Source organism: Lonchura striata, chromosome 8 (genome assembly GCF_050655825.1).
Source record: "Lonchura striata isolate lonStrDom1 chromosome 8, ASM5065582v1, whole genome shotgun sequence".
Taxonomy (NCBI): Eukaryota; Metazoa; Chordata; class Aves; order Passeriformes; family Estrildidae; genus Lonchura; species Lonchura striata.
The window spans coordinates 17518227-17540170 of record NC_140710.1 but is presented as its reverse complement, the minus strand read 5'-3'; the positions used below and the strand labels follow the sequence as shown (position 1 = coordinate 17540170).

General features: G+C 38.2%; 1 protein-coding gene across 3 annotated transcripts in view; it reads right to left on the bottom strand.

Annotated features, from left to right (window-relative positions):
- The window catches only part of SLC44A3 (solute carrier family 44 member 3), a 90854-nt gene that overhangs the window by 54122 nt on the left and 14788 nt on the right, over positions 1–21944 (bottom strand). Inside the window, exon 1 of one of the 3 annotated variants that reach the window (XM_085586514.1) lies at positions 7025–17301. The exons of the other annotated variants lie outside the window; for them this stretch is intronic. Within the exon in view, the coding sequence (XP_085442640.1) occupies positions 7025–7120 (96 nt within the window). The 5' untranslated portion in view covers positions 7121–17301. Of the gene's footprint in view, positions 1–7024; positions 17302–21944 lie in introns of those variants that run through there. 3 annotated transcript variants of the gene reach the window in all.

The following is a 21944-nucleotide window of genomic DNA, read 5'->3' as shown; positions in this document are numbered from 1 at the left end:
ATTTCAGTGATAGTGTTCTCCATTCTGATTCTTGCATTACTGGGTGAGTAGACATGTATCTACATTGTTTAAGTATGTCTGAAGCCCAAGTATTATAAGAGTTAAACATTCATTAAATACTTTTCTTAATAAGAAAATGCTGTCAATGCACTAATGAAACACTATAAGTAAAATTGAAATTTTCACTCCAGGCATGTTTTTGTAAAATAAAGATATATTCTCCAGTCTCTCTCAAAGTCTGTATAGTCTAAGACTTAACTGCCAGCTTAATCTTAGAGTTTGAAGGAGATGGTGGATTTGCATCTGATATTTAGACTCTAAATGTAGCTATTTATTAAGAAGGATACAGACACCACTGGAACTGCACTTCCGACCCTAATAATTGATTTGGCAATCCTAATTTTAAATACGTAATTTAAAGTAACATAGGGGCATATCAAAACAAGAAGAGATCCTATTGCCAGAAATAAAGATGTTTTTTGTTTTCTTCTGATGATCAAAACATATGTGCTTAGATAGCATATGAGAACTCTCATGGTTAAGATGTCAAATCTGAAACTTGAAAGGACTTCATTCTTCACACTTTCACTTAGTTAAGCAGACAGGAAAAAAAGGAAAGGAAATAAGGAAAAAATGTGTCAAAATTACTTAATGACATAATGATAGAAAGAACTTCAGAAAGATTAGTCTCTTGGAGCTTAAGAGTTTTTGTAGCTTAGGAATAATGATAACCACAATTCTCAGTGGATTCAGTCTAAGTCTAAGAAGATCAGGCTATAAAAAGTAAAATTTAAAACATTTAATCATGTGAAGTTAGCTACACAAGCTGGTCAGTGCAGAGATCTGCCATCCCAGGAACCATCTGAGCATTGCAATACTTGAAATCTCCTGCATTTCATTTCACGCCTGACAGATTAACAGATTTCTACACTCAGTAAAGCATAAACTCAGTGTTCATCTTACGAGAATAAACCACAAATTAGTGCAGTTTAGACAGTATCTGTGTTGAGTTTTTTATGTGCCACCAAGCAGGAGTGAAATAGGACAGTGGGACTGAGCTGTTTGTGGAAAGGGAGACGGGAGAGACGGAATGTGGAGTGCTGGTAGGAGTGTGGTACCAGTGTGGGTGCAACACGGAGCTTTGAGGCCCCAGGCTGAGAAAGGCAGTAGGACAGGCAGGGCAGCATGCAGGAGCTGCGACCTCGTGCTGTTTTGGAAGCAGAGTGAGTATGGGTGGGGTAAAGCTTAGGGGCTGGGAGGATGATTTGAACCAGATATGGTGAGAAGCCAGCTGGCAGGGCAGGGTTCCAGGGGCCAGGCAGGGACGAAGGAGTGAGACCTGGGGCAAGGGAGGAACATGGGAACAAACCTTGAGCATAATAAGGAGGTGCAGCTCATGGCACCACCTCAGATGTGGGGCAGGCATGGAGGTGTGGGGCTTGGGGCTGAGGAGAGCCACCAGGATGGGCCAGAATTCCAGCGAGTCCCAGGCAGGGCTACAGAGAAGCCATTCCCCAGCAGCACTCCTGCAGCACAGCGCTGGCTGAGCTTGGGGGACGGCTGCCAGGCCCAGCAATGCCAATGGCCGGGGACAGGACTGGCACAGGCGTGGGGCCAGGGCGTGCTGAGAACATGGAACAGCACAGCTGAGAGGCTACGGAATGTCAAAATGCCCAGACCTTGGTTCTGTGCCCACACAATGATAAAGAGGAAGGAGAAAGCAAGAACTCACCCAGAGCAAGCAGTAACATGCTCTGTCCCATGATCCTCCCTGGAAACACTTGGCAAAACATGGGTTGCTGTCTACAGTGATTTGTGTCAAGAGGCAACAACATGTCTGAGGGTCCAAAAACTGTCTTCAGTGCACCATGGAGCAAAGCAGGAGACTGCAGCTTGATAATTTTTTTTTTTTTTTTTTTTTGTGGAAAAGTTGATTGAGCAACTTGTCATTCTTTCCTTTTCCCCTTTTCCATCTACTTAGCTGAAAGGCTGCTTTTAATAGCTCATCTGCCATGGGACAAATTACATTTCTAAATTATTTTCAACTACAGAAATGAAAGAGTTCACAGCATCATTATTGTTGCTTTTATTACTATTATGCCTTTTCTTTCTCCAAAATACGTCCTCTCCCTAAGTTAAAAAATAAACATGAATCATATAGTCCCTATGACAAGCTGAAATTTAGCATCTAAAACCTGCAGAGAAATGAAAGAGTTGACTCCAACATATGAAACTTGCTGAGTAATGCTATCCCTTAAAATATTCTACTTCGACTCATTCAAACCACATCCTTTATAAACAGACCTTACTACTCCATGTTGCATAATGTCTGTGGCAGTTGTGCTCATTATCAGCTTTATTAGCACTTAAGAACTACAAATATTTTCCAGTTCTTTTGCTTGTTATGTCTATGGTTATACTAAACGCTGTGTCAGAAATTGCTAGGAATAGGACTGTTACATTCCTTAGCACTGAGCAGTAATCCTTCTTTAGAAAGAAGAGGTAATTCCTAACTGAGCTTTTTCCCTTGGGTAGTGCATGCATATTTACACATACACATATGGATGTGACAAGTATATGTATACATAGATATATAGATAATATAGATATACATAAATCTCAATACATATACACACTGCTCTATATATGACCCAAAATATGATATTTCTGAATGTTCCAGTTCATAAGTCCTATAATGTGCATATAACATCTTACACATAAAGGATTGCACAGCCAAACAGCATTAAAGACACATTTTAGAGTTTAATACCTAGAGATAGGAAGACAAAAATAAACACCAAAAGAATTAATTTTGTGTAATGGAAAATAAAACTTCATGCAGAAAAATAACATTGAAATCAAAAGGGAGAAGCTGCTCTCTATCTTACTAAAAACATACCATATCTTAGTTCTGCATTCCTTGTGAACCTTAGATTCCTATCCAAGTTGATAAAGCACAGTAAAGTGAAAATTGGGATTTAAAAAGTCCATTCATACAGATTTGTGAATGAATATTGACATGACCACATAATTTATTTTAGGAAACTAGAACAGAGAGATGATAGCATGTTTACCTCAGGAGCAGATCTTACTGTAACAAAAAGAATTTGTATAATCAGTGATCTTCCAGGTCTTATTTCTAGTGTTGGTTAAACAGTTTAAAGACTAAAGATGTCCAGAAACACAGTAAGATGTGGATGCTATGGGTCATATACTATCTAGTACATAACTTCTAAACATACTGAAATGGGTTTATATAAACATGAATGCAATTTTCTAACATTTATCCAAAAAATGTAGTGAAATCTCAAGTCTTAGAATATGAAACAGCAGCTAAATCTGGGATGCATTCAGCTGTGAAAATAAGAGAACACAGTTTTGTATTTTAATAGAGGAACTTTTTAAGTCCTATAACATTTAGCCATTGTCTCTTATGCAAGAGAAACTCTCTCTAATCTCCCCATCAACCTATATTTGTTGATTTCAATCCCTTTGCCAAAAACTGTTCTCCACTGACCCAGAAATTTTGCTTATTATGCACATGACTTTATGCCATTTCCTTTGATGTGTCACTAAATTCAATCAAACAGGATTTCTATTTCATGGGACATTTTACACTGTGAGGCCTTTCTAAAACCTTTCTCCACACTACCATGCCAGCATGATAGCAACACTCTTTCCTAAGCTATTGAATTTTTAAACAATGTGTTTTAGTAATGATAGTGTAAGATATGTCTGTTTGCCTGATTATGCAAAACATAAAGAATGTATGGCGTTTATTCACTTTGTTCATTTCTGAGCATTATTTCAGGTAGTGCTTGAGACTATCTACATGCTAGACATTTTGGAGCCTGACTACTTACAGGATATCTGTCTTTATGCAGCATTGTGAAAATTGGAATCATCCAGCACATTTTGCCAATGAAAATGTCATCGGTACAGAGAACTCTCAGCTCGGAGGTTTCTTTTGAAAAGGTCTAGTCTTGTTGACTTTGAAGGCATGAATCTGTTTTTGTGGGCTTTTTGCAAAGGGTTTGTTGGTGGGAATTATGCTGACTTCTCCTGAAGTGGCATCTGTTATTTATAAACAGTTATCCACATATTCAGACTACATTTTGACAGCTTTGCTTATATAGTGGTTTAAACATGAGTGAGTCTTTATAAATAAAATGTGTATCCAGACTCCCTGAACGCAAGCACAGCTATGAATGCTCAGCCCATGCCCACACCTTGCAGCATTGTCAGCTACCAGCCAGGGTGCTATGCTGTACCACAATTTAATCTTTCACACACAAATTCCTGACCAGAAGGAAACATTACCAAATCTGTCATAAGCAATACAGGTACCTAGAGCACATCAGGCCCTGGCTCGCCTGGACCTGGGACTTGTATTTCCTTTGGCATAATAAAAGCAGGCTGTACACCAAAGCAAGGTTAGAGAGTTGTTTCATACCTGTTCCCAAATAAATAAATAAGAGATCTTTCTGTATAAATATGTCACAACTTTTACAATAGACTTTGTTTTGAAATTTTTTATTTCCAAATACTCTGGAAGAATCAGAAACTCAGTACTTAATGTCTTCCTGTAGGGTCTTGGAACAGACTGTTGGAGTGGGAGGCCTCTGGCAGAGTTCTGAGTACACAGGAATCACACATTGAGAGCAAAGTTCCTATGAGTTTGGAAAGATTTTAAGCCATATATTTGACTTTAAAAAACATCTGTCTTCATTCATTTCCAACATGTTTATTTAATTTGAGACAGATGTCTCTCATTAGCCTGTTGGTGGGGCTTGTCTCCCTGAGGCAGTGTCATGCTCTCCACTGCTTGCTGTTGTTTTTTGAGTTTCTGAAAGAAGAGCTTTCAGAGTTCCTCATAACAGGTCAGAAGCCACACTATTTTTTTCTGCAGTAGAGTTTATCAGTCCACTTACCTATTTACAAGTCTCTATTTGGATGACACGTTTTAAGAAATTGAAAAATATGTCACTGGATCCCAAACCCTTCCTTTTTCAGAAGTTTCTGCTAATGCACTTCCTCCTCATTATTTATCTGGTTTCTTTTTGCAATAAAGCTGCAATAGATCAGTACATTCCTGGTACCAACTGAGTCTATCTAACTGTGGTTGGACTAGCTGGGTTTCTAAGGAACTAACAAGCTGAAGTGCTGGCCCTATAGCCAGCAGAAGAAGGGATCAAATTGCTTTGTTCATCTTTCTTTTTCCGAAACACTTACTACATTAAGGGAATATTAGGGGAAACACATTCTGCCATAATAATTTATCTGTAATTAAGCTTTTGCTTTCACCAGTGTGGGAAAAGAAACTCATCTGGCTTCAGTCCTGGCTCCTCAAGTCTGGTGCAAGGGAGTCATTAGAGTTACTTTTTTTTTTTTAAAACCGGAATTCTGTGTGCTAGGGAATAGAAAAAAAAATTAATTAAATATCTCATTTGTGGCTTAAAATCTATGCCAAGAAAATGACAGGGAAGTTATAAAACTAAAATTCATATTTACAGAAAGAAAATCTCCTTGTATCAAAAAATACCTGGTGTTTGCTTTCTGGTAGTTGTACACTTTCAATCCACAAACTAGCCAGATTATTTTCAGAGATTAAAATAACATTATTTTTTAAAATTCAGAATCTTTCATTACATCACTCAGTTCTCAAATGCTCTTTATTTCTCTGGAAAAGATTGATACAAAAGTGGGAGGCTATGGAAAAGGAAGAACATCTGACTCACACAATTAGAAATCATAGCCAAACTGTTCTGCAAGGAGAAGGTAGAATGTCCTGGGAAAATTGAAAACTATTTGTTGGAAACAATAAATGCCAACTGTGTTCAATGGGTCTGTGTGAATCTCTATTTGGTGTATTTGGTGTACTCTAAACATGTACTCACACACACTAAAAATTAACACAAGTAACGACTGAATTAATGAAACCAATTAATATAATTTCACATTTACTAAGGCTTCTTTTTGAAATATTTTTTCATATTTACATGTTAAATTATGTGTATATATGTAAATATTAATAAGACTGATCATTAGATGAGCAAAATATAATTTTTATTTTGGCTAAAAATCCACTTTTATGCTCAAATGATGCCATTCAGTTGTTTAATTTAAAGTTTGCACTCAAAGACAACTCCATTTTGGAGAAGAAATAACCCCTTTTTGGTATTTGGAACTGTTACAGCAGTTGAGCCATCAATCATAATTTTTTTTTATTATTTAGTTTTTATTGCTTATTTGCCTATATAGTGTATATGGGAGACCTGTCTTTAACAAGAAAAAGTTTATACAGTGATGCCCACTATTAAATCATTAACACCTGAGATCTCAAAATATTTCCTTCACACATGAAAAGTTAAATAACCAGAGCACTCTAACTGTGAGAATTTCAGCAGGGCATATGGGACCTCTCCAAATGTGACAGAGTGGAGAGGGTGATGGGACAAGAGCTGTCCAGAGACACTGCCAAAGCTGGCTACGGCCCCAGTCCTCAGAGATGGCCACTGTCACCTACAGCAGTAGCACTGCAAGAGGTGCTGGATACAGGGGCAGGCACTGAGGCTTATTCCCTCCTTATTAGACCCTAGACTGGCCTAAGAAGATTATTTACTTTATTCATGCACCCAGCTGAATCACTTCATTCTTTCTGATCTGCCTAGCAAAAAAGGCAGAAACGTTTTCTGTTGGAGCTGTGACAAATGTTGCTTGGGCTGGGTTACCTGACTGAAGTGGAAAACAGGAACAACACGGCTGTGGGAACATATGGATCTGGAAGAGGTGGTAAAGGGGAAGCAATTTATCTTTGAGACAGAGCTTGGACCCACTAGAGGTTTGCATTCCAGCTAGAAAAGGCAAAATATCTGATGAAAAATTGCTTGAAAATGGTACTGGGCTATGAACTGAGAGTTGGGAGAGCAAAGCATCTTGTGGAGTGCAAACCCAAATGCTAATGTTTTTTAGCACAGTTTGGATTAAGTTATACTAAGTATTGCCAGACAACATGAAGACTTACCAATTTCAAGAGGAACATGGATGAAGAGAGGTCTTTTTTTGCCTTGTTATCAGGAGATGACAAAATCAGAGGTTGCCTCTTTGTGCGGCATTTCATTCTGTACTTCAGAACCTAGGGGAGATCCACCAGATAACGCTGCTTGGCATGTCTGTGTGTGTATGTTGGCTGCCCCTGTGATGATGTACATTTCTAGCCTATGCATAGGAAGACAAGCAAGGTATTAACTGTGACCAAGCAACTGTGGTACCCAGTAATATAGACCTCAGTCTCGGCTGCATGGGCCTGGCTCCTGAAAAGAGTCTTGGAACATTCAGTGGAAAAACACTGTCCTTCTGACCCTCACTTGTTGATGTTTAGCCAGTATCCTGCTGAAAACAGGAGGGAGAGACAGCAGGGAGATATCTGTAGCCCAAAGGAACTTGAGGGGATGAATAAAAGCCTTGGAGTGCAGTGTAATACCAAAGCCCTGGGGAAGTATTTTGGAAAGCAGACCACTCCTGCAAAACCTCTGTGACTGTGTGAGATTCTCTGGAATCAAGACAGATTTTGTCTAAGGTCAGACAACCTTGTGTTTTGCACATGCTGTTCAGCAGATGGTTGGTTGGATTTTTTTATTTGAGGTTTCCTGGGGATGAAAATCCCCAATACAGTGGACAGGGAATTGAAAGCACCCAAAAAGAAACAGTATGTTCTTTGGGCTTTTCACCATTTGAATGACTGTGTGGAAGGCAGCCCAGCAAAATACTGCAGTTCTTCTGGGAATATGATCAGAGGGTCTGTTTGTTCTTTTGTCTTTGGTAGTAAAAGCAGCATCCAGACCTAATGTTTACTCAGCCTCCTGGATGGATGAAACACTAGAGGGGTCCAGGAAGACATGACATTATATAACCACAATGACACCGGCAAACAGCATGGATGCCAGAATCCAGAGCTACCCGCTGCGCGTTCTAGGTCCTGACAGGTTTCTTCTCCTGAGAAAGTCACAGTAATATTTTAGAAACTGATATCTAAGCAGGTGATACACCATGACAGTCTCTAACAACAATTTCATGGGTAGAGCAGAACTTTTGCAGAATGTGCAAACTGCCCAGGAGTCTCCATGTCAACTTGTCTAAATGTCGAGTCAGGCATGAATAGACAAAACACAAGAAGTAAAGCCTGAAGAATTAAACTGCATTTCATCAAGAATTAAGATAAGCCCTCTTTAGGTCAGGTAAGATTTTCACTTGAATCTCCTGTTCTATTAAGCAACAAAGGAAATTTTTGGAATGGTTTCAATGAACATGAAACCATTATGTGATTTGCCCACAATGCGAAAGCAGAGAGTAACACTGCAGTGTAGAGAAGACCTGTATAGATGCACTTGCCAATTATAGAACATTTAGAGTTTACTCTGGAGGTAGGTGCTTCTAAGTGTTCTTACTCCTGTGGGATTTTGGGTGCTACTTTGGCTGACATAATTAATTCCTCCTTTACTATATATGTGTAATGCAGTCAGTATAAACTCACTGAGAAAAACTTGCACATAATGCTTTCAAGAGATGCTTGTATTTTCTTTGTCACAGGTAAAATTTACTTTTTTTTTTTTTTAATTTCTTACCATTCTATTGCTTTTTAATCTATTACTAAGCAGTTTGGAACAATTGTGGGGTTTAGTGGCACAATATGAACTTATTCCTTATTCCAATGAATACATACATAATAGAACTGGGTTCTCTGACAGTATTTTGGTTGGAATAGTGCTCAGAGGTCAGAAACAGCAATGGAATGCAACCCTGGCATTCTTTTCCTTCAGCATATTGCTTGCAGATGATGATGATTAGAGTAATAAAATCTTCACCATTTCTTGTGATAAGAAGGAAAGTAATACAGGTTTGTATAAAATGTTTGTGCAACAGAAATACACATACAGGAGATGTTCACTTCATCTAACAGAACTGCTTAGAGTTTCCAGAGGGCAAAAGATTTTAACATTTTCATTGCAAAACATATTTCATAAAGTAATAAATAAATTTCAACCTTTCAAAGGAAGAACCTGAAAGCAAACTAATTTCTGCCCTTTTGTTGAGACACAGAGTTATACCCATGCTAAAACACATACTCCAGCTTATTGTTCTAATCTGTTTTGTGATACAAAAATACAGGAACTTTGCTACAAAACCTGTCAAGCAGTTTAAATGGAACTGTTTTAAATGAGTAAAATAAAAGTGCATCTTTTGTCTACAAGCTTTACTTTTTTGTCTAAGTAGAATTTGAATTCCATCTATACCATCTAGAATTCAAAAGCAAGAGAACAGAAATTAAGTGGAAAGAAAACTTTCTCTTCCTCCTAATTTTGAGAGCTAAACATTGTGATTTGATGGATGTTCCTGCCATTTCTATTGTACACCTAAAAGAACCAAAGGAAAACAGAATACCCAGAAGAAATACTGGGGAGTGCATGCTGCTTTTACAATGGAGCAAACTAGAGTGCAAGGTTGGCTATGGTTTTTCACCTCTACAAAAGCATGATCAGCTGAGAAGTTGAGTCCCAGAGACCAGGACATACTTTGAACCACACCTGTGGGAGAAAGTTCATGCTTGGGAACTAAAACCAGTAAGACATTCTTGGCAGTTTAGCAATCTCCACTCCTGAAACAGATTGCAGATATTCCCCAGATATGAAGTTGTGAAAGCCAAGGCTCCATAGCAACAAACTGAAAAAGTTAGAAAGGAAGCAGACAAGGTTCTCCAACAAGGTACTGCATGGTATCACACGCCCTTTAAATATATATATATATATATATTCTTTGCCAATTACACATTTAAATAAATCACAGTTTACCAGTGAAAACCAATCTGATACAAAATTGATGACCATTCCTACTATTGCTTTTTATAAGGCCTTCATTCAGAGTTGGAAGAAACATTATTTCTTACATAACTTGTTCCACTTGGCCTTTCAAAATAAGATCAACTAAAGCTAAAAATCTAAAGCAGTAAAAACCTAGTCAGATTAATGGAAAGGAATAGAAATCTCATATTCCATGTCTTTCTCAAGTGTTATGAAACCAAAATCATCAATTTTTTTACTCTATTAATCTCTAATAGATTATCTCTAATAGGCACACATCAAGGCTGCAACATCTACTGACTTTATGCTATAAATGTAAGGAATATATTGCTAATATTAATTTGTGCTCTATTTTAAGGACATATACAAATTCACTTGGTTCTAAACCTTTTTTAAAAGAAATAAGCCCTGTCCTCAAACTCTGTGCTACCAGATAGATAAAACATCCTATGTGGATAGCAATCAAATAATATAACATTCATTTTTGAAACAAAGCCTCATGCAATTTTTAGGAAAGCAGCTCTTCCTTCTGGAAAGCATAGGCATGACCTGATGGCCTACAGATGTGTTCTGAAAACTCCTGAGTCACTAGAGCTATAAATAATCTAATTCCTACTTTTTTTTTTTTTTTTAAACCAGCAAAAGTTATCAGCCACTTTCAGAGGGAGATCTTCCTCAAGGAATTAGCAACAGCATGTACACTTGGCTGGTTCAAATAGCACTTGTTAAATCTTAAAAAAAAAATGCAAGTAAATCAAGTAGTTCCCAAAAAAATAAAAATAGATTTGCTGCCCTGAGCTCCCACAAAGAAATTTAGCTTTTAGTGGTTGGTGTGGGAGGCAATGGTAGGAAGGAGATGGTAACAATTTCTAGTCAAAGTTTCAGCCCTTTGGCCTTCTACCTTCTTTTGGAACTTGCCACATGTATTCTTTATTGCAAAAATCTGTTAATAATTACAGTTCTGAAGAAAAAACTCTGGTTTCTGTATCAGATTCCCATGGATTCTGCTGGGAATGATTCTTAAAACAGCAGAAAGGAGCCTCTCCTAACCCTGTGCTTACTGCATTGTTCTCAGCATGTCACCGATGAGATCACATTTCTGTTATACTGTGGTTTTACCAGAAAACCTTGAAAAATTTCATTGTCAAATGACCACAAAATACTAAGGTCTAAAGCTCATTGAAGAAATAATTGGAAAAAGACTAATGTTAACTTCAGAGGTTTCCAATTCCAAAGTGTTCTTTTCACCCTGTAGTGCATGATTCCTTCCTCTCTTTTCTGAAAAATCGTCAATTTGAAAGGGACTGAAACTTAAATTCCAGTCCCAAATTCTTCACATATTTTGGGGATGTACTAACTGAGGTCTGAATTGTGCAGCTGACCCCACACTAATGGCAGAATCAATCACCTCAGTTAATAGGCACCTTAAGGGTATAGGTTATTTGTGCCTTTTTAAAAGCTTAATCTACTTGATTGCCATACATATAATGCACTGAGGGGAATGAAGGAGGGGAGAGGGGAGAGTCACCTGTGAACTAAAAAGTTTAGCCAATGGCTTGCCTGCAATTAAAAAAAAAGAAAATCCAAGTCAGTAACATTTCAATTCCAATTGACTAAAGCAAAATTTGTTATTATGGAATGATACATTATTCAATTTGTTCAAATGAAACCTTCAGGTTTAGAAAAAAAAGGACATCTCTGAAATCCCTTTTCTTTTTAAGTAAGAAAAAGAATTTTCCTAGACAAGTAGCATAACAAAATATCTGAATATATTTTGCTAATGTTTAAACATCAGTTTGAATTTTCTGTATGGTTTTTGGTTTTGCTACAAATGAAACTTGTAAAATCATCTTCATAGTGACAAAGAAATAACTCCATTTTAGAGGGCAGTTTCTCTCAAATCCCTTTTAATTTCATACGTGTACTAAGAAGCAGCTCCTCTCCCATGACATTGCAGATCTGACTCCCATACTGTGATGATGAGTGGAAAGCACTCTGTGCTCACAGCTGGGTTCTGTGACACATGTTGGAACTGCTATTAAATGCCTTATAAGGTACTGCCCTGGCTGGCTCTTCAGCGTATTTTTCTGAGGTGGTTTTGCATGATTTCCACACAATAAAAAGTTAAGTAATCCAAAACCTGCAGATGTACAATGAGGAAAATGCTTGCAGGGATTAAGTGATGTAGGGTTATAAACACAGGAACTAAAAAAAACAGCTATCAGTAGTCTCCAGTGACATGGCTTAATTTGGTTTGCTATGAGAGATTCTTGAGTCTTTATCTTTTCACTTAATGAGAATAATAAAGATTTTTGAGGATAAACAGAGTCATAGGTTCAGCCTAGAGAAGGAGACTGAGGGGAGACAGCATTGCGGTCTTCAACATCCCTGTGGAGGGAAGCAGAGGGACAGACACTGATCTCTTCTCTCTCTTGGCCAGTGACAGAACCCAAGGCAATGGCCTGAAGTTGTGTCAGGGGAGGCTTAGGTTGGTGTCAGGAAAAGGTTCTTCACCCCACGGGTGGCTGAGCACTGGAACAGACTCCCCAGGGCAGTAGTCACAGCTCCAGCCTGAGCTCAAGAAGCACCTGGACAAAGCTCTCAGGCACAGCGTGTGACTCTTGGGGAGTCCTGCAGAAGTTAAACTCGATGGTTGTAATGGATTCCTTTCAACTCAGCATATTCTGGGATTCTATGAAAGCTTTATTTCTGCTTCATATTATAGTCAGAGTCTCCATAAGCCAAGTAAAAATACCCTTCAAACTGGGGAACAACCCCCCTTTGAAGAAGCACAAATACACGGTTTATAGATTTTAGCTATATGTTGTAGTAACTATGGATAAAATGTAGAAGGTAAAAAAAACTACTTCCACAAAGCCTGTACTTCCTAATGTACTCCTATTGCTTTAGGATACTTTAATTACACTCCTATATAAGTATATTTTTCTGTTGTTCTGAAGAGCTGTTTCATCCAGTCTATGGTGTGACATCTTGAAATATCATAGTAAATATCTCATTGTAAATAACTAGTGGATAGCTAAAAATATCTTTATCTATACCATATATATGCATAGGTTCATCTGACCATACACTATCCCTTTCTGTATAATTTCTACTTTTTTTTTTAAGTGCCTAATTATCCTACTGAACACCAAGACCTCATTGTGGTGCCTTCAAACCAGCTGTAAAAGGATGCCTCAGCTATAAAAAGTGGTGTAAATGAGACTGTGGAGGAAGGAGACACCATCTCCACAGCAATATATAGGAACATGAGATGCAGGACAATGGTGGCCTTGAATTTTTTGGACTTGGGTATACCATATGTGGAATACAGAAATATGCCAGAATTCACAAATCACCTTCAATGCTTAACAGTTTTTCATATTTATACTCTGAATATTCTTGCCCTTTTGCTGATTAGAGCTGTTCAGCTGGACTCCTGTTCATCTTCTCCCCATTAATCTCTGGGCTCTAGGATCATTCCCTCTGTCCTCCAGTCTCCCTTGTCCATTCCATTCAGTGTTTCTTCTTCTCCTTTACTGTCTCCCCTTTTCAGCAGAACTTCCCCTCTTAGTAGAATTTCATCCCTACTCCTAAGCATCCATGAGCCACTTCTCTCTTCCCCCACACAGTCCTTGATTTCTCCCAGTCTTTTTTAACCTGCTCCCTTTCTCTCTTAATAGGAATCTGCACAAAGCTGCTTCTAGAATGGCCTGACTACCAGGAAAACTTGTACTTCAAAAACTTTGAGATTTAGTGCTGCAGTCCAAAGACCTCATACCTGTTTTTCAGTTACCTTCAATGCTCCTGTTAAGAGCAACCCTAGCAAACTTTTATAAAGGACAAAAAAAAAAAAAAAAAAAAAAAAAAAAAAAAGAGAAAAACCATCAATATATGTTTCTACCCTGGTTCCATAGTCAGCAAAAGCTTCTACACTTATAACTGGCATCCAGACAATGGGGAACATGAAATGTCTGTGGACCACACTGCTTTCAGGATCAATTTTCAATGTAGTTGCACACAACTATAATTTCCAGAAAAGAGCTAGCAGGCTAAATGAGACAGTCCTGACTAGGAATTTGAAAAGCAGGAAATTACCCTTCCTGATGTGACAACACTTTAGTGTGAAAAAAGCCCTGTACCTGTGATAGTTTTAACAGTTCAGCACTTTGCCATTTCCAGCATGTTTTCTATGTTGCCAGGACACTTCTTGTGTCAACTGCTGTTGGCTTCAAAGGATTTTAATCCTGAAATTTTAAATGTTGAATTAGAAAGGAAAACTGTATCTTCATCAATGTTTCCATTTGTTTCAGTAAACAAGATAATGAGAATGTTATTATAGCATCTGAAACAGAAAGTCCCTTAGGATTGAGGATGCCAGTGAGCCTAAATGCCCCAGTGGGGTCACTCGTAACATCTCCTGACTTTATTTATTTCCTTGGGTATAATCCAAATTTTATCCCCTATACCAGTTCTCCTTTTAATCAGTCACTTCCTAGCAGCATCAAAGCTGAACTTCACAGAAGAGGCATGTAACTTAAAGATACAGTTTGGATCCTTGTCTTAAAGGATCCAACTGTGCAATCCTCTGTTTGTTCAGATGTGCTTTTCTTCTCTGATGTTTGCTCATTTCCCCAGATACAATGAAATATCCAAGTTGCCCAATAAATCCTCTGATATAATGTTATTTTATGGAAGTTTGTATAAGAAAAGTCAGCAGCTTCCAACCTTTCAGGCTGACTAATTTCCAGTCCATTTCTTTATAGGCAGAGGTGTTAGTCATTGCTCCCCACTGTTTCTGTTCAAGGGTGTTGCCAAGTTAGTTTATAGTAATGCCATATTTTGGAAGACAGCTGTATAGGTCCCAAATCCCCCTTCATACCATAACATTTTTGCAAAGAAGGCTCCATTATTCCCATTCCAGCCATGCCTAGACACAGGTGCATGCAAAATCACACTTTTCCCCTTAACACTGAGGTATCTGCTGGCCATGCTTATGAACTACATTCAATGCCAAAAGCTTCCAGGGCAGTAATATCTGAATTCTGGGTTCACTTAAGGAGAGGCATACCAAGCATTCTGTTAAACAAGTCCTGTGACCAGATGAAGAACAGCTGCCTGTTTCCTGGCAGAGAGCATCCTGACAGCAACTGGGCACACTCAGAGTGGAAAAGCTGCTGGGGTACAGCCTGGGGCAGCGAGAGGGAGACAGTAAGTGAGAAACCGTGTAGACCAGGAGACTGCTGGGGAAGGGGACTCACCTGCTGCAGGGAGCAGATCTAGAGCCAGTATGACCCGTCAAGCATAGAAGGCAGCTTTGATAATGTGAGGTAGGAGCAGACCTGTTCAGTTGGTCCTGCAGACCAGATATCTACAGTGGTTTTACAGACAAGTTCTCAAGTAGTCCTGTGACCAAAAAGACCCACTATAGTTGGGCAGATATGGAGTGTCCAGGAGCAAAACACAGCAAAACAGTGTTTTCTATTATTACAGATTCACACTTTTCTGGTTTGTTATTTGTATAGCCAGTGATATACAATTCTATTGATGTACAACCTATCTTAAAGGAAAAGGCAGACGTGGCATGGAAGGGCCTCAGGTCCTCCTCACATTTCTGACTGGCAGAGCTTAATATTGTGTTTTCCTATTTTCTATACCCACGGGGATGTTCTATGGCATACTGAAAAGATAAGACTACAGACTGTACTAGTCAAAGTGGATTTGTCAATCACCTGAAGAAGAGCCATCTTGTCCTCCCCTTAATGAACTAGTACCCCAGGAATTCTGAGCTGCTGCATATGTAACAATATTCAAGATAATTCCATTGCATTACTAAACTCACAAACATGAAAGAATTGTTTTCAGTATTAATAATAAATTCCAGACCTTTTTTTAGCGCAGTCAGCCTTTCACCATTAATTCTGCGATGCAATGATAAAAGAAGGAAATGAGAAATGGAAATTCTGGCACTGAAAGACAAGCTCACAGCAGAATGAAAAGGAAGTATCACTACATACTGATCATTCAAGACATGTATTACAGGAAAGTGTGTAAAAAATCTTAATGAATTAATATCTGACCATAAGAGAGTTTTCAGCTTGTATTCTTTGTAATAGCACAAAAAGTGAACTAATTTATTTAATCAGAAAAATGCAAATGCATTTTAGAAAAGTTTTGAAATCTGCATGTATTTATCTGATTTCATTTTTACAGTGAAGCAACTTTGGTTCCTTTACTATGGCTTTCTTTTAGATCTTGATCACTTTTGAAGAAAAGAGAAGCAAATTGTATTTCAGTTTGAAAGCCTTTGTCATCAGTAATACAAAACCTCATCAGCTGGACTGCTAACACCCAGATTTGGTCTTCTCCTAACACTTTGTCAGCTCTGAGCCTTGTTGCCCTCGCACAGCCAATTTGATCACAGGAATACAAAAATTGGGAGTTTTGTTATAGTTGGTTCTTTTATCGTTTTTTCCACCTTGTCATTGCACAGGCTACAGGAAGAAAAACTTAATTCCATCTATTTCTGCTTACTCTAATGAGGAACACTTGATCTTGGGAGAGATGTAGCAGCACAAATAACAACTAAAACCACAACGAGTAATTTCAGCAGAAATTAAGTAATTGGAAGAGATCCTTGTGAACAGGACATCTTGTGATACATTCACTCCAGAGATTTTCAACAGTAGAGTTACACAAAGATTTAATGTGGCCAAGGACAAGAAACTTGATCATGCCAAGAGGAATGGCATTTACTATGTCAATACATACATCAGTCATCAGTGCAGGAACCTGATACAGCAAACAACTTCAAATGCAGCTGGAACGTATAATCCCTTGAATTGATGTGAGCTCATCTGTATGGGTAAACTAAACCCACCAGAGGTCAAGGAGCATTCCACAGAAGCAGTTATGCAAAAGGAACAAAATGTACCCACCTATGAGAAGGTACAGAAACATGCACTGGGGCATTTCCCAAAGTGTAGAGGAAAAATGAGCAGAAAGAAGGCAGCAAAGCATAATCAAGTCTTAAGCTCTTTCTTAAGGATGGTGCAAAGAAAAGATTTCCAATGACTTGTCCTTCCTCTTGGTTGGTGGGATTCAGACTGCCCAAGATTGAACAAATTACCCCCATTTAGAGAAGAGTGAAACTGAGGAAAAAGAGGTACTGATGAAAGCCTATAGCTTAATGGGCTTTACCACAGGAAACAGCTGGGATGCCAAAGGGCATTACAACTCTAATTCACTAACTTGTTGAGCCATCTTAACTCAAGAATAAGCCTTTCACACTTAGTCTTACTGATTAAAATAGACTAATTACATTTCCAAGATCTCAGTATTGGTCATGAAGCTTTCAACCACAAAAGTTGTTTTTACAAGCTACCTTTCTACACCATTTTGAGTGACTTGCCCATAACCTGTGAAGCCTTGTTATTTGTATAAGGCACCTTTGCCCAAACAACACAAGTTTCATTAGGTCCATAGAGAAGATGCATGATCAGATTTTTTTTTCATTTATCTGAGATTAACTTACATGAGAGGTGTCTCTAAAGCCATTTCTGTGAAGGTAGCAGCCTGGACCAGTCCTAGAGGTTTTAAACTTGCAGCTTAAGGAAGTGTCTGAGTAATAGCATCTGCATCATAAAGAAATTTTGCCATTTTGAATAATCTTAAACATTAAAAATCCCATAGTAATATTTAATGTTCTGGTATGCAGTGGCCATTGAAAAATTGCATCTTATTACTGATCTCTAGATTGTCTAGCTTTAATTTTCAAGCACTACCTGGCATCATGAGTGTGCCTGTGACTTAAAAGAGTCACTTCTTCTGCAGGCAGTTTCTTTTATGTTAGCAGCAGCTGTTTCTTGTCCTTCATATCAACAAGTAAACAGGTAGAAGTTATTATCATTAAAGTTACTATCAAGGGAAGGCATAGTTTTCTATTCCAAACTTGTCTGTTATTATACTAATTATTTTTGTTATTACACTAAAAGGAAACAGTTAAACTCTCCATTTATTGCTCATTTTTTCTAAAAGTGACACTGGATTGTGGCTAAAAACAATTGGGATAATTGAGTAATTAGAGAAAGTAAAACAATTGGAAGAGATAATAATTTTTCTGATTCTATGACTCAAATCAGTTAATATGTCTAGCCAGGAAAGAGACAGAATGTATTACAAAACATAATGCTTTGTTCTTTTTTCTTTTACTCTTTGGCTGGAAGGAAGGACTACAATTATTATACAAACAATCACTTGCATTAATTGTGCCTCTAGTGCAGAACCAAAATATTTTAAATGTATGGTGGTACCATGCTCTGACATATGGTGAGTCAACTCTAGGAGCTAAGCTAGTAGAAAATTACTATTTTATATTATCAGTATTCTAGCAGTTTATCTGTCAAAATTGTTACACCAAGTGTTTATGTCAAAAGATGCAAGTAAATAGGGTTATGGCAAAACGAAATTAACTTGGCTGAAGTAATTCTGGAGCTGCAGTTTCACTATAGGCTTGATCTGAATCTAACATCTGCAAATGAAAGCATCTCTTATGAATCTATTAACTCTATGCAACAAGAATGCCCTCGCAGATGAAAATGATTTACGGTCTAGGTTCTTTCCAGAAAGACAAAGCCAGCAAGCAGCTAGAGATGTGTGAGTTCATTCTAACTTTGTTTCTTGGTGTACTTGTAGCAGTGACGTTATAGAAACTAAATAAACATAGCATACTGGGGAAAATTTAAAACTTTAGAAAAAAGGTTAGGTCAAAATTACTCTTATGGCCTCAGGGGTGAAAAGCAACATTCAGCTTTGCAATGGCAGAAAAGAAGATTCCAAGAATGAATCTGAGGGGCTAGCCAAGTCTGAACAATCTTGATGCAGTAAATGGAGTCTTTGGGGCATGCTAAGGGTTGCCACAGGGGTGACAAAGGTTGACAAAGCTTCTCCAGGAGAAGGAGGTTCAGATGTTGCCACAGACTCACAATGAACTGTGTAACTGTGGAGGTGGCTGTGGTCTTGTGACTGAATAGGTATTCCCACCCTACCTTGCTGCCTCCCAGCATTTTCCTCATCTTCCTCCTCCTCTCCAGACCTCAGTACAGGACCATGCCCCTGCCCAGCCTGCTGTCTTATCCTCCCTCCATCTCAGCACTGCAGCACTTCACTCCTTGGTGCCCCATGCCTGGCTCAGCTCTGCTGTGTTTCCTCCTCTGGCTTCTTCCATGCTCAACAACAGGTGAGACATTACGGGAAGCAAGGAACTCTTCCAGCCACATTGAAGCTTGGGATTATTTTAAAAATGGCTCTGTATGCAATGTACAGTGCACCAGCTCAGAGAGGGTTCATACAATTCCAGTGGGAGAACAGGAGGCACAGCACAGGCCCTGGGGTCCCTCTTGTGGCTCCTCAGAACCCCTCACCAGGCTCTCCTGCTCCCTTTCAGAGGCCTCCTGTCCTTACATGCCACATGTCAGCAGCTGCTCAGCCCCGTGGAAGACCCAGGCACAGAAAACAGAACAGGGGCAATTTGGTTTAGTGTTCTTTTGCTTACAGCATTCCATACTCGTTTCTAAAAGCTCTGAGTGCCCAAGCCAGGGGAATTCTTGCAGCCCAAAAGAGCCCTTGTAAGCTTCACAGAGAGATTGTAGCCTCAACACAAATCACAAAAAGACAGGGAAAACCAAAATCCAGCTTGGCTGGCACTGGGTTTTTACTGACACAGTCTGGATTTCTGCCCAAACTATCCACTAAAGAAAATATCATAAAATCTTTCTGCACAGAATTTGTATGTCATGTCAGACTGGACTTTGATCCAAACTAAACAAAATATTCGCTACACAGCATTTGTACATCACACGTCCCTTAATCTAGAACATGTATGGAACAGATCAAAGTAGTGGAAGGCTATAAGTGCTTAGCACAATTAGTTTTTAACTGCTCCATTTAATATTCATCTGTTCACTATTAGGTAAATAGACATATCTCTTTCAAAGTTCTTGGTGTTTTGATTTAAACATTTTTTAGTATTTTTCCTTATACGTTAAAATTATGCATTATGTTAATACATAATACCTTATATATTAGCAGTAGTAATTACAAGTGTTTGAGACAGTTGGAAGGTCTAAAGAGAAATAATGGCCAATGTTTTAATAACAAGAACTTCAAAGGACTACAAAACTACAGACCCATTTTAAAATTCTAGCGACATTTTAAATTTAAAATATTGAATTAAAGTTACAGCTCATATGAAGTTGTATAACTGCAGAATACAATGGAACTACCACTTCATCTGGAGAGTAAGGTGATAATGATATGAGGAAATAACCAATTTCAATTTTATGTCATTTTTCTACTCTGGTGATGTTTCAAAATTGGGGAATTTAAAAAAAAATTTGAAATTTCAAAATCTTGAAATATTTTTGCTTTTATGTGACAGAATTTTGCTTTTATGTGACAGAATACTGCAAGAAAGTAAAAGATGGCTATTGAAATGATTTCTGAAGAAATTGTGTCATCTTCCCCATTTAGAAATCTATGTGTCAAACTGACAGTTCTTCTGTTTGGAGATGTGACTCCACTGATCTGGCCATCCCTAAGACATAATTTTCAGGAAAGCAAATTATTGTCTTCAGTTTGGTCTTGGAAAACTATCCCCAGAAGAAGCACTCTCAATGCTCACAGGCAGTGTCATCATTGCCTTTGTATAATGTATGCAGTTGCACAGTTTACACTTCATGTAAGAATCTATTTTCTAATTATAAACAAAGGAATCTGAGGATCAGTAAATTCCTTCAGCAAAATTACTGTTTTCAAGTGGAAAAATCAAAAAGTTCGTATATCTATTTGTTTATAAAATAACTTCTAAGGCCTCCAATTTTTTAATTAGAGGAAAAATTGATCAGTGTTACAGGCATACTAACCTCTCTCAATAAGCCTCCTTCTCCCAGGGTTAGCAGAGTTTTTTAAAAAAATCTAGACATTTTAAATTTAAATTTTTGAACAGCTTTCTCTCTTTGCCACATTAAGTCACCAGAACAAAGTTGTCCAGTGTAAGCTGCAGGGTCACAGGTTCTGTAGCGGAGGAAGTTTTTGTGCAGTTGCTAAATCCCCTGGTTTTGTTTCCTCTACTCTGAGCCCACTGTGCTCCCTAGACAGCAGCTGAATGTGTCTTGCCACGCTTAACCCCAGTCCACTTAGCACATATAGTCATATCTACAGCCCCATTTCTGTTTCATTTCACTTTTTAGTACTATCCCTCTTTCTTTGTATATTCCAAGACTGAGTCAGTGAAACTTTGTCTTCTGTGTCTCTCCTTATCATTAGACAATGAAGCATATCAGTTACAGTATAGTAATCACCACTTACAGCAGAGAATTCTGTCTACAACCAGACACACTGCATCTTGCAGCAAGTCTACCTAAGATGCTTAAAAATCAATTTCATTATTTCCACAGTGCTTTTCATAGCAGTAACTATTATCAGTTACCAGAATTAGTAAATAAATCTTCTAGTGTGTGTCCCTCACTGCCTGAAATTCTGAAAAACTTCAGAATTAAACCAATTTCCCTGCAGAAGGACCACACTCATAGTGTCACATCATCACAAGAAAAGCAAGAACTCTTTTCCGTGCAAACTTCCTGAAACTTCTTGCAGTTGTTCTCTTTCCCTCATTTCTGAAGTGATGTAATTTTCCCAGTGATGACAAATTGCAAATTGCAAATTCTGTGACTAATGAACTTTAGTCCATTTTAGTTTCAAATGCTTTCATGTTATGTTCTGTCTGCTCTCCAGGTAGTTTCTATGGACATTCCCCAGAATACCTAAGACAGTAACAATAAATACTTCTCGAAGACAAATGCAACTCTAGCAATATAGTGATACTATTTTTTGTATCTTACCTAAATAAGTCCCTTCTTTGCTGCTATGTATTTGAATTCTGACGTTGAAAACTTCAGACCAAACTTCTGAATTCTTATCCCACTCTTTTCTACATGCCTTACACATCTAGCCAAGTTAGTTGGTTTGCACACAAAAAATCGCAATCATAACTCACTCCTCCTCTGCCCTGCTTTACATTACAAAGTC